At 28.5% G+C, this 13193-nt stretch overlaps 1 protein-coding gene across 4 annotated transcripts in view; it reads left to right on the top strand.

Annotated features, from left to right (window-relative positions):
- LOC129960122 (retinoic acid receptor RXR-alpha-B-like) overlaps positions 1–8970 on the top strand; it is a 179141-nt gene extending 170171 nt beyond the window's left edge. For all 4 annotated transcript variants that reach the window (XM_056073264.1, XM_056073262.1, XM_056073263.1 and 1 more), the window contains exon 8: positions 5534–8970. In XM_056073264.1, the coding sequence (XP_055929239.1) occupies positions 5534–5784 (251 nt within the window). In that variant the 3' untranslated portion in view covers positions 5785–8970. The remainder of the gene's footprint in view (positions 1–5533) is intronic.
- The last annotated feature ends 4223 nt before the right edge of the window (positions 8971–13193 follow it).

Genomic DNA, 13193 nt, shown 5'->3' with positions numbered 1-13193 from the left:
TAATTGAAATGTTCACATAACATTTCAAAATGAGCAATTTTGACACCTATAAAAAAAGTTGATGCTTCTAACAAAACTTGCATACACGTGCAGCTAGCCGCATTGCGATTGCATGCAACTTAAATCATCAGCATTTCAAACTGTTCTTCGTTACTTAAATACATCGTTTCTTTAGAAACTTGAATATCATGCAAGGAAATAATTATATTTTCTTCTTTGGTATGAACTTTTTGAGATAAATGTTCAGTTTCACAAATTCTTTTTCACTTCTTAATTGCACTTATGGACCCATCAAAGTAAACACAAGTATGCTTAATTAGCATATTTATTTCAACTCATGATGATTGATAGAGGATGTCTACAGAATCGCAAAATCAGAGGAAAATGCCGACGAGACCATTTCTCGCCAAGCATGGCACGATAGGCGATGTTGCACTTACATTTCTCTACATTCGGAGCCTGTCACCAAAACTATTATAGCAACAGCAACACGGGACAGCTTTTTTTTTTTTCAAGGGTGTGTCAACTTTTTGGAATTTCATTACGATAAAAAGAGGGATAAGCTGATGAATGTGGCTAACAGCAATCCTAGTATGACCTTCGGAAATATCCGTTCTCTCTCTTTTTTATTTATTACTTTTCATTCACGCAGCTCCTAGCGGTGTTTATTCTTTTTGAAACGTCATGAGTAACGTATTTCATGACGTATGCTGTCTTTGGTTTCAAGACTCAAGCGTCACTCAAGGTTATATCCTTTAGCTCCAATTAAATTATTAGTATTTTAATGAATAATTCATTTTTGAAATTAATAATTGAATTTATTCGTAATTTTTTGCATTTGAAAGGTAATAAACAAATAGTTATTTGTTACTTGATTTGTTTTCTATAAATTAGTATTTTATGTCTAGCGTTATTTGTAATAATAAATGAATTTAAAAATACTTAAGTTCATTTATAAAAGCATAAGTTCTGATTAGAACAATTAATTTTTTATCATTTAATATAAAAATTTTATTTTATAGTTATTCGTATTTAAATCTTTGCAAAATATATATTATTGGGTACGTATAATTATAAGGGAACTGAGAGCTAGTTGTAACAATATTTGGCAGGAATCGTTCTATTTTTTAAAATATTAAAATACTTACAGCATAAAAGTCAAAATAAGATTTCCCCATTGTAACTGCTTTTTTACAGCGTAACTGTTCGTTCATCAAAAACCAAAAAGGAAACATTCTGCAATTTTAATTAATTTTACCCATTAAGTAATTTTTGAAAACTATTCAACTGTTATAATTAGCCCTCCTGTTGGCAAATATAACAATAGATAGCAATATTTAAAATATTTTTTACGTTAATATTCTTTTATTAATTGAAGTAAATAAGACATCTAATTATTCCTTGACATAATGACAATGAATGATATCAAGTGGTTTATAGCAAATATATATTATTCAATCTACATAAAAGTCAATCCTTAGTAGAATTGCAATTCAAGCAAACAAATGACGGATCGTTACCTCCTACAGATGAGCAAAAGTAAAGGGGAGGGTGTGATGTTTCCTGACAGTGAAATTACAAAATGATTTACTTGTGGAGTAAAGAAATGTGCATATTTCATTTGCTTTGAAATTGCTACATATTTTATTTTACTGTTGTATCTTCTTTATCTTTGAGACTTTTTGTGATAAAATTCTGAAATTTTGTACATGACCTTATTAGAGGATGCGGCACATTTTACTCATTGGGAATTTTTTGTACGGGGTCCGTAGAAAAATTTAAATTTTGTATTTTTTAAAGTTTAATCCCCTGAATTTTTAATCGATTTCATAACATTTTGCACCTTTTTTTTTTTACGCAACTTTGTAATTTACAGTATATAACTACAATCAATATTGAAGGAATAAAAGCCGCGGTCGAGGTTTTTTTGAGACACCCTGTATATCCTCAGATTCCCCTCCCTCTCAGTGCGTTTATCAGATTATTATTTTATTATAATTTTTGTGTGCCTTCTTCGTTGCTTTAACTTCAGTTCGCCGTTACTTCGTTAAAATTATAAGAAAATACTTTATAAATCATCACAATTTCAAAATGTTTCTTGCTATTGAAATACGTCATTTGTAGAGAAAGCTTATAATTGCGAGCCGATATATCTATAAATTATTTCTTTTTCATCCTCCTCCTCTATTCTATCTTAAATGTTCAATTTCTCAAGTTCCTCTTCCTCTTTTTATTAAATCAAATATATAATTCTCTAAGTCTCCCTGTCAAAGTAAACAACAGTATGAGTGAGTGGTAAATTTTTTTCAGAGCATGTTGATTGAATGAAATAATACTAAATAAATATTTGTTTATGAAAGCGTTTTCGTATTTGCATTCCTAAAATAAATGCTCCCATTTAAATATGTAAGTGCTTGTAAATTTGAATCAAACATATAACCAGAAGTTTTTTTGGATTAAAGCATGAAATATCATTTGTATGGATATATGAGAAGCATTTTACTTAATACTTTTACATTATGAGATCTGTGTAAAAACTCAATTTTTTTATTTTCTCGTATACGAAGTATGAAGAAAGTACAGGGTGGCCATAAAATAACTTCTAAATATCGCTTACTTTTGGGGAAACAGATCGCCAAAGAAATAATTTTCAGTGACATAAAGAAATTTAGACTCCGATTTCTTGATCTCTTTATGGAAAAAGAAATTTATCTTAGAAAAGGAAATTGCTGAAACTGAATATAAAACTAATGACTTGTTCGACATGCCAGAAACTTTTCATTACCAACAAAATCTAATTAGTTGGGAAAATTTATTAGTAAAAAATTGATCGAATTGTAACTGTTTAGGGAAATCTCAAAAAAGGAACATCCTTTTATTTACATGTTTAATAAAATTAACATGATTTTTATATTCTAGATTTGTTTACATATGTTCTTGACCTTTTTTCGAGGAATCGGAATGTTAATGAAGGAGTAGTATAACCCCCTTTTTTTTATACTACTAACTGTAGTGTAACTAAATAATTTGAGATACGCGATGAAAATCTTTTTGTATGATTTTTCAAGCGAAACTTGCATGAAATAACAATTTTAATGTTTCAACATTGGTGATAAACATTCAGTAATTCCTGGTAGTATTGTTTGTTTATTTGTATAAAATTGGACACCCAGTTTAATTTATTTCATCGAATGCATAGTTCTATAATAATAATAATAAAAAAATTGTTAAGTTTGATCCTTATTTTTCTCTAAAGGTGTTTCAAAAGTACTTATTTTTTAAGATAAAATTAATCTACGCACCCTGAACAAGTACTATTGATGACGCCCTTGTTCTATTACGGATGGCCAAGCTCATTAGTTGCTCCACATCGGTGGTTTGAAGACTTTTTCTTGACTTATATCGTCTTATCTTTAGTTCAGTTTTGTAAAATGGGATGAGATATCTTCGAATCGGGATTCTTGAACTTTCTCGATAGTTTTCAAGTCCGTCTACTTATCAACTGGAATTCCTTGTAGCATCTACGCTGCTAATCCTCTAAGAGAGTTTTTAAGTTGACTGGCTTTCTCAAAATTCTTCCAATCGTTTGTGGCACTCACGGCATCGAATTGAGACTTGACAACAATCCATGACGTTTTTACGTTGAATGTCAAGAGTTTTAATGTTGGTCCGGAATGTACAGATTCTGCAGTTGCCGAGAAATTTTTAGTTTGACCTTAAGATTTCTAAATCCCTCCTCAATGTCTCTGATCTTCCAATGAATTTCGCACTACTGCTTTAATCTCTCCTTTTAAATCTTGGACATCTTCTTTATTCCTTAAATACGCACTTTTATCTTTTCCATGCATCTATCATCATGATCCTTAAATTCCTTTGGCTTGTGCTCGCCCCCCCCCCAACTTTCATTAGATGTTTCACTTCTTGTCCTTGCTCCGTTCTAACCTGCGATTTTTATTTATTTATTTTGCCTAGATCGAATTTTTTGCATTTTTTCTTGTCCCGCTTCCATATACGTATTCTCTCTTCCATAGATTGAAGCAAAACAATCAAATCGATTTTCTGGATCGTCTGCACTTGATATCTCATCAACTTCAGAACCCCACTTATGACACCAATGTTACGAAAATCGTTCGGCGAGTGTAAGACGCAGTCCATGAAACTCGATAACGGATCAAATCTATTCCACGAGAAAACCCGAATCATAGGTGATAGAAATACAGCCAATGTATACAGCACTCGTAGAAATCAGTAAGACAAGCAAACAGCAAATCTCTACCTAAACAACAATAGCACAATCAGTACTCGGTGTAAACAAAGGAGCTCTTTCTGCGATCAACACTCTAAATTCATTTGATTGACTCCTTTCAGCCCTTCCTTTTTAAGTTTTCTGACAAGGCATAACATTTACCGGACGAATCTCCGGACTCAATTCCTAATAAAGTTAGAACCGAGATTCTTGAATTTTGCGGAACATTCATTTTTATCGACAAAATTGGGAATAATTGATCTGGCATCCATTAAAAATATATGTAAATACATCTTTCTTACTATGAGATTAACTGAGAAACAGTATCAGGGATTCCTAAGAATATTTTTTATTCGAAATAATTACGAGTGTATAAAAAATAGACGGATGGAGTTCACAGTAAAAATTTTAAGTACACCACGAAGTTATATTAGTTTTAAATTTTATCTTCTCTCTCTGCATCTAAATTCTGTCTCTTCTATTGCAGAAATTTTACAAACATTTTCACTAAAATACTTTTCAGCGTACCTTTGACCTATAATAGGTGAGTGCATTTATTGAAGTGAAGAAAAGCATAAATCATTCGTGTATAAATTGAACGGATCTCTAATTAAATGATGTAAACATTGGATTGCAGGATTACTAGAGACATATGGCAATATTACCATTTTTCATAAAAAGAATGCTTGTTAAGGAAGTTTTCATGTGTACTTATTTTCTTGATAAATCAACAAAATTAGCTGTCTTTACAATATTAACCAAAACACATCAAATATGTGCATGTGGCACCATCTATCAGCAATCAGGAATACGATTATAGCTAAATGGTGTATCAAATGTATGATTAATGTGGTTTTTAAAACTTCTAAAAATATTCACTGTACTTTTAATACTCTGGGTATACACTCATTAATTTCAGTTTTCTGATAAAATTTTAGATTTCAGCAATGCGTAATAGCCATATTGAAGAAATTCTGCATTTCAAACGACCACCTTACTTATACTTAGTTAAATTACTCATACTTACTACACTTATGTGGCTGATGTAAAATGTAAGTAATGTGATGATTGTCAATTTCGCCTTGAGATAAAATGTTCATTGACACTAAAGCACCATTCATTGAAAACTATTTGACTCTGTTGAAATAGTTTTTTAATAAATAACCTTTCATTTCTATGGAATTTATACAATAGCATGTGCCTGTCATATCATAATGGAAAAAAAAAATTGGCCGTTATTTTCAGAAATTTTTATTAATAGAATAATTTCTGAAATTTTTTTTACAGAAGTTAAAGGACTGAAGTGTGCACAACAGATTGAAAATTTGAGAGAAAAAGTGTATGCATCTTTGGAAGATTATTGTAAGCAAAACTACCCTGATCAACCTGGACGCTTTGCGAAACTTCTGCTTCGTCTTCCAGCCTTACGAAGCATAGGACTGAAATGTTTGGAGCATTTGTTTTTTTTTAAACTAATTGGAGACACTCCAATCGATAATTTTTTAATGTCTATGCTGGAAGCTCCAATTGATCCGTGATGTGATGTTTTAAAATTTTTGATTTAAAATTCCCTCCTTACTTTTTTTTTTGCGTTTGAAGTGTTTGTTTCATATACATTAACTTAAATCATGCTTTAGGAATACCGAAAGTGAGGAAATTATAGCTATAAAGCTAAATAGAATTCAAATTTTGTCATAGAGGAATATACATATCGAAATTTAGATCAGACCAGAAATAAGTTATTATTTAATGAGTAAAATATTTAATGCAATGTTCATATAATTCGTCTTCAGTTGGATCACGTATATCACTTTAGTGAAAATGGATGCTAAAATTATTCGCCAATAAAATTATCTATATTGAATCATTGAGTAAACAAAATGCCCTCATTAAATGTATGTGTATATATATAATCATACGCATACCGATAAATTTACATGTATTCTAGTATTTTAATTGATTATAATGCCATTTTAAGGAGTGAATGCCTTTTATATTCCCTCAAATTTTGGCACTGTATTTAACCCTTGTGTACATATTATCAGACGATTCGTTTCCGAGGATGAAAACGAAGCAATGAATTTTATCAAAAACAAAATGAAAGAAATTTATATTTTAACATCTTCCTGCTGTAAAATTATTTATTTACAATTTTTCGGAGTTATTTACTTCTTTATAGTTACAGTTAGAAATACTTGGTATCTCCGTATTTTTACTTGTAGAATCTTATTCTGTATTTTCAGTCACCATCTAGAATGAAATTCCAGTTTTATTCATTGTCATTGTAACATCGGAAGTATTCTAAAAAGCTTTTTTTTATATATTAGTTATAAATAGTTTCAATTTTACTATGGTTAAAGTTTGTTTTTTATAAGTTTACTTATATATTTTTGTATGTTTTCAATTAAAGCTAGAAATTTGGTACATTAAAACGTGGAAATTTTAATAATGATTATAAAATTGTACTTCTCAGATATTCAATGGCATGGCTAATTATAGTCGTCTAAATTTATTTTGTTTAAATACCTTGTACATTATTCATTTTTAAGATTTGTTTGTCCTTTAAATTTAATATTCTTTGCATCTACGAAAATTTGACTATGAATTCGAAGTTTGTTAAATTTATTCCATTATTCGTTTTAAAAAATGTAATAATTTATGAAAACTTATCTTTGTATCCCTGATTATCCTCATTTGACGTCAATTAAAAGTTAGCAAGTAATTTCCAAACCGATTGATTTTTTTAAAGAAAATATGCCCTATGAATCATGCCTTTTGCTTGAGATGAGAGAAAAATCTACGTCCTTCTTTTTTCTTTGTTTATTTTTATCGAATATTGAATTACATGTAAAATTTAATTTTGAACATTTTATAAACAATGTTTTAAATTTTGCAGAATGTTGATTAAGAACTTCTGTAATTTTTAACCATAGAATTTAATTTCATATATAATTTGCTTTTTTGGTAATGCTACACTGTCATTTTTTTAAAATTTAATGGAAGTGAGAAATGCATAAAATTTAGCAGAAACAGAACTTTAAAACTATATCAACATTCATTTCGACTTGTACTTTACTATGAGGGAATTATAATTTTGGCTTTCTTGCGTTTACCATTTCTTCTTACTAAATTTATTATTCTCTGCATTTGAACATAATGACTTGTTATTTTTACTTTACATAGATATGAAAATCCCACTGAAGCATTAATGAAATAGTATTGTTTTCATTAAAAATATACCTATTTAAGAAATCACGAAAAACTGGCATTATGTTCAAAAGTGATTAAGAATATTATATTTCCAATATAATACTCTTACTCACTGCCAAATATTCATTCAAATAGTTTTTATTTCAATTTTTTCATATATATTTACACATTAAATGTCGTTTCTTAAAAATCTTAATACTAAATATATTGATAATTATTTGATAAATTTATTTGGAATATCTATATTAATTTGTCTGATTATTGTCATAGCCATTTTCTGTATTTCATTGCTAGCAGTGAAATTGGACCATAGACTTCCTGCACGTAATTACTTGTTCTGTTGCATTATGATGCATGTAAAGTAAGAATTACAGTTTGTTATTACATCAATATTTCTTTTTTACTGTGACAGGCTGATATTATAAGTTGTCATTTAATTCGTATTTTCCTTCTGTGAAAATTAGAAATCTTTAATGATTGATATAATCATATTGTATTTTCATTTTGCTTACAGTTTTTGTTTTATAGTGGAAGTTACTTTTTACCATTAAGTCATTACAGTGCAATTCAAATAACTATATTCATTTGCTGTATTTATTACTAGCTAAAAGAAGTTCAAAGTGTATGTCGATTCGGGTTAAAAATTTGTTGGCTTAGCAAACTCTTTTGGAGATGCAATAAGAGCTATTTAGAAAGCAATACTGAAAAGTCCGAAAGGCCAAAAATTAAAGCCGAATCCTTGCTGTTTACCTGTTTATTAAAATAATTGCTATTGTGCTTGATTTTCATAGTACTTCGTTTTGCAAGTAGAAGAAATTTTACAGCAAAATAAATGTACTTTATAAATTATCGCTATATATGATTTTGATTATAAAAATTTCTCACGGATAAGATGAGAATACTACATCATTTCTATTCATGTTCGCAAATAAATGCATTTCGGACACAAAGTACTTCAGACTTCGGGCTTAAGATAAAAAAAAAAAAAAAAAAAAGCGAAGGGTACTTTGACTTAACTCTACTCAAGAGGATTCTACTACATTCCTACTACATAGAAGATGCTAATTCTACTATAAAACCTTGCCAAATCTTTCCCGACCAAACATTCATGCTATGTCACATTTCGAAATTAATTGGATTTTGATTGTTACAAGTCTTTGCTTGCTTTTTTTTTCTTTTATCATTGATTGGTATATGTTGAGGCAGCATGATTAACGTCATGTATTTTTCAGTCATGTTATTCCCAAGTTCAGTCATTAAAATTTTTAAAGAGTTGTTTCGTTATTTACTGCAGAATTTTCTTAATCATTATAAATTCAGTGATTAAATAATGTTTAATATTAAATAGAAATTTAAATGGCAGCTTTAAAATCCCGAAAAGCATTTCAGAATTTACTAATGAAAGTGTCATCCACAAATACATGATTTAATGTTTTTACAGTAGAATATGACAGTTGTATAGCTATACTGGCTTGGTATCGTTTTATGTATTGGAATAAATTGAAACATATATATAGGTATACCTTTGTCTTTTGCGTTAAATGTAAATAATTTTACAGAAGAATTTGATGACGCTGTATTCTTGACTGGTGCAATTTGTACATAATTTCAGTTTAATTTTAAAAGTAGAAAAAAAAGTTTTTTTTTTTTTTTTTTTTTTTTTGTTTGTTTGTTTTTAAATGCATTATGAGCCAACTTTTGGGTTTGGTTTTAGAATCGACCTAACTTTTATGCAAGATTTTTTTTTTTAATGTGTACGTTTAATACTCAAATTAATTATTTAAAAGCATAGAATTAGTGAGATGATTTTTCCAGAAGTAGTTATTTTGCTTCTCTTGAAAATTATGATTCTTCATATTCTTAATTTTTTCGCTGAATGTTGAAAATGTTCAATTTATTGATATTTATATTTCTTTTTATGAGTGCATGAAAAGTGAATATTATATTGAAGGTTTTATTGTTAAATGTCTTATTTACTGACATTTGTTAAAGGACATGTACTACTTAGTTTAGTTTTCATTTGGAAAGTAGCCTACAGACTTTTTTCAGCACTTCATGTATTTCGTATTTGATATTTTGAAATAAGAACTTCGGATATGAAAAATATTTTTTATTTATATATGACTGGTAATGTAACATAGTGCAATCAGAGTATGCAAATAAAATTGCATTGTTGAAGGAACTTGAAATGTGTAATTTTTGAAAGGTATTTTCATATAAACATGATATGTTTCCTGTTAAATTGTTGAAAAGTTTATCGTCTTTGTGTGCCGAGCACATTTTTATATGTTTGTTTAAATGTGCATTTGACATTTCTAGTTTCTCTTTTTGATATGTTATATTTCTGACTTCTTCTTTTTTTTTTTTTTTTTTTTTTTGTACAGTGCATAAATTATTTCAAGTTTTCATGAATCTGCCATTTCCTGATAGATCGTTGAGTGAATGGAGCCATATTATTGATTTAAAACGACTTTTATTTTTCTTATTCCACGTACTTTAATCTGTTTTGAAAATTCCATTTCAACAAAGCACTTTTTAACAATAAATATTAATTATTGTTGAAAAATTATGCTTTTGAAGTCTTTAGAAACATTTAGTTTCATCTATAAAAATGAGGTGAAAAATACATACGTGTGTAATTTGTTCAGGCAAATTCAATAATCTAGAAAATTAGCATAGCTCTTCAGAAGAATGGCATTGCATTTTATCAGAAATAATTTCTTATTGCATTTTCCCCTCTTTTTTTAAAAATACTGACAGTAATGTTTCTAGAATATATTAGTGCAAATTTCAATAAGATGGTTCAAAGGAGCAAAAGTCTATTTTTATAAAATGTCGGCGAAACTCATATGAAAACAAGAATTTCAAAACTGATTAAAGGCATCAATGTATAATTATGGCCCATGCGAAACTTATCCATTGACATCTTTTGTAGTGGTACTTAAAAATTTTTTTAAATGATTGAAATTTAAAATATTTTTTAAATGTAATTAATTATATTTTTTATCTTTTTATTATGCTTTTAGTATTTAAGTATTCTTTTATATGTTCATTCTTAGTCATTTATTATTTAAGTTTTTCGAAATTATGTATTTTTTTAAAATAATGAAACTTTTGCAACCAGTGTTAAAAACATTGGATGTTACAGGGAGATGGGTAATATTACAAAAAATGTAAAAGAAATTTACAGTAGAACCTCAATTAACCGAATTGATTGGGACTTTAATCACCACTAATCGAAAACTCGGTTAATAAATACTAGAATTTTAGTCATGGTTTTTCTTTCAACAAGTTTTCCCAAATTTGTTTATTTGCAATTTTAAAAATAAGTCTTATATTAGCATTTTAACGAATTCTTCTATTAATTTTCAAAAATCTTGCGTGCGTTTTTTGTAACATTAATTCATTAATGTCATTTAATTTTTCAGAGTCTCTTCTAAAAATACACTAGATTCACAGGAATCGTGAATGTTTCCTTCGCATTTTCTCTGCTCTGATATTTTTTCCCCATTCAACAATGGAAAGCTTGCCAATACCTTTACAATGCCATTTTTCATAAAATGCCTGGAATTTTCTCAGATTACCATTGAAATGCTCTAGAATGTAATTATGCGGGTTTTTTTTTTTTTTTTCTTTTCTTTTTCTATAGTTATAAAAGATCTCCATATGACAAACATATTATAAATCTTCGCAATGCATTCATCAGAGTGAGCTAGGTTAATATCAGGGAATGCTCGAAAAAAGATTACAGAAATAACTGTTTATATATCAACTTACAAAAATAATTGCTAAATAAACTTATTAAATATAATATGTTATGCGAATTTCTAAAATAAGGCTACATTGTATGATTTTTGTTTCAAATTCGTTGATAATTTCCTTATTTAGTTTTTCGTTGATTTAAATTTCTTTTTATAATTTTCTCTTTTATTTTCCATCTTGGTAAAGATCTTTTGCTGGTGCAATGGTCATGATAATTTTCAGGGAAAAAAATAGATATAATTTCAATTCAAATAAATTAATTTTGGATAAGTATTGTAAAATTTGTATTAATGGTATCATGGAATATAAATCTCAAAATAAAATGTCATTTAAGTCTGTAATAATTGAATAGATTGTCTTCAACCCGTTTACCAAAAAAAAAAAAAAAAAAAAAAAAAAAAAAAATTTGAATCTTTTTCTTAAATAAATTACTGCACTTTCAATGTAATTTTAGTTCTTATGTAACGGAGCTATCTGCAAATGAAATGAGTCTAAAAGCCCTGAACCTTGCCTTAGATTGATGAACTTGAAATGAGCACAAATCACGGAATAATATTCAGTTGTATATGTATTCAGATTAAGATAAAATAGAAAATAAACAAAAATTTACTTTGTGCAAAGTGACACGGGGCCTTGTGTGATCACATCCACTTCGAGCCGGCCTGGATTCTTCAAACCTTTTTATCATGAAAATAGATTCCAACATTGACAGCATTTTCTGAAAATTTAATCAAAAAATAAAAAACGTGTTTTTTAGTACCAGCTCGGTAGATAGAGGTCCGGCCATCTAATATACAACATGAGTGATTGATTGCCTCTCTTTTATGTGTAGGAGTTAATTTTTTTTTCTTTCTTTTAAAACTTGCTAAAAATGTACTCAGCACGTGAAGATATGTTTAGTGTTGTATGCCCAGAAGAGCCTGTGATATAAAGCATTGTTGTGCTAGAATAAAATTATAAAGCTATTGCAAATAATTAATTTAATGGTGGTGCATATTTCAGAATGTATAATATTATGCATAATGCCTGTAAAATATATTTTTTTTTTCATTTATCTTTGTAACTAGATATTCATATTTACTTTTTTTACATTTTTCAATGAAAATTGTTTTAGATGAATTCATAATGTGTTCAACTCAGTTTGTATTGATCATATTTGTCATTTATCATCTATATTTGTATATCACGATTTATAACTACCAACTTTATATTAAAATCAGAATGTGAGATTAAGGGAGGTTTTTGAGAAGTGCTATTTATGTTTTGGAATGTGCGCACTGTTATGTACTTATTTATGTATTGAATAAAGCTAATGTTGAAATATGACTAGATATCTGTAAATAAACTTTTCCATAAGGTTTTATTAGATAAATTGCAACATTCTTAAAATGAAAAATGCTTAATCAAAGAAACATTAAAGACATTCAGGAATTTTTCGTGAAAATATTCTTAATAATTAATTAAAATAACAAAGATGAACAGTGGCAGAGGCAAAGTATTATTTTCCTTCTCTTCCCCTTGACATAAATTTCAAAAACTGAAATAAAAATAATTTTACTTTATCATCACTCCTCCGAAAGCGATGTCTTGTGCATCTGTACATCGGCCCGTCGTTATTCGTTTGCTTATTGATTAGTATTTTTAAATATGAAGAAAATTATTAACATTAAGTATTTTCTTTGATGGTAGCTAGGTGCTACCAAATTTTGCAGCTTTAGCTTTGAAAAATAAAATTTCATCCTTACCCTCCTAAAACAGCGTTTAATCTTAATAAGAATTAACTGCCGCCGTGTAAGCATTATTAATCCATCAAGACCACCCCCCATGGGTATGGGGCGCTGGTTTAAACTTTGTCCTCGTCATCTGACCACTGTTCAAAGTTACGAGATTCTTTTCAAAGTGGCTCTCGTATTGCTTCAAAACGAAACGTAAATAAAACTGAAATAACCAGGAATGATGCTTTGCTACAGTCAAA

This window comes from Argiope bruennichi, chromosome X2 (assembly GCF_947563725.1).
Source record: "Argiope bruennichi chromosome X2, qqArgBrue1.1, whole genome shotgun sequence".
Classification (NCBI taxonomy): Eukaryota; Metazoa; Arthropoda; class Arachnida; order Araneae; family Araneidae; genus Argiope; species Argiope bruennichi.
This window is presented reverse-complemented; position numbering and strand designations above follow the sequence as displayed.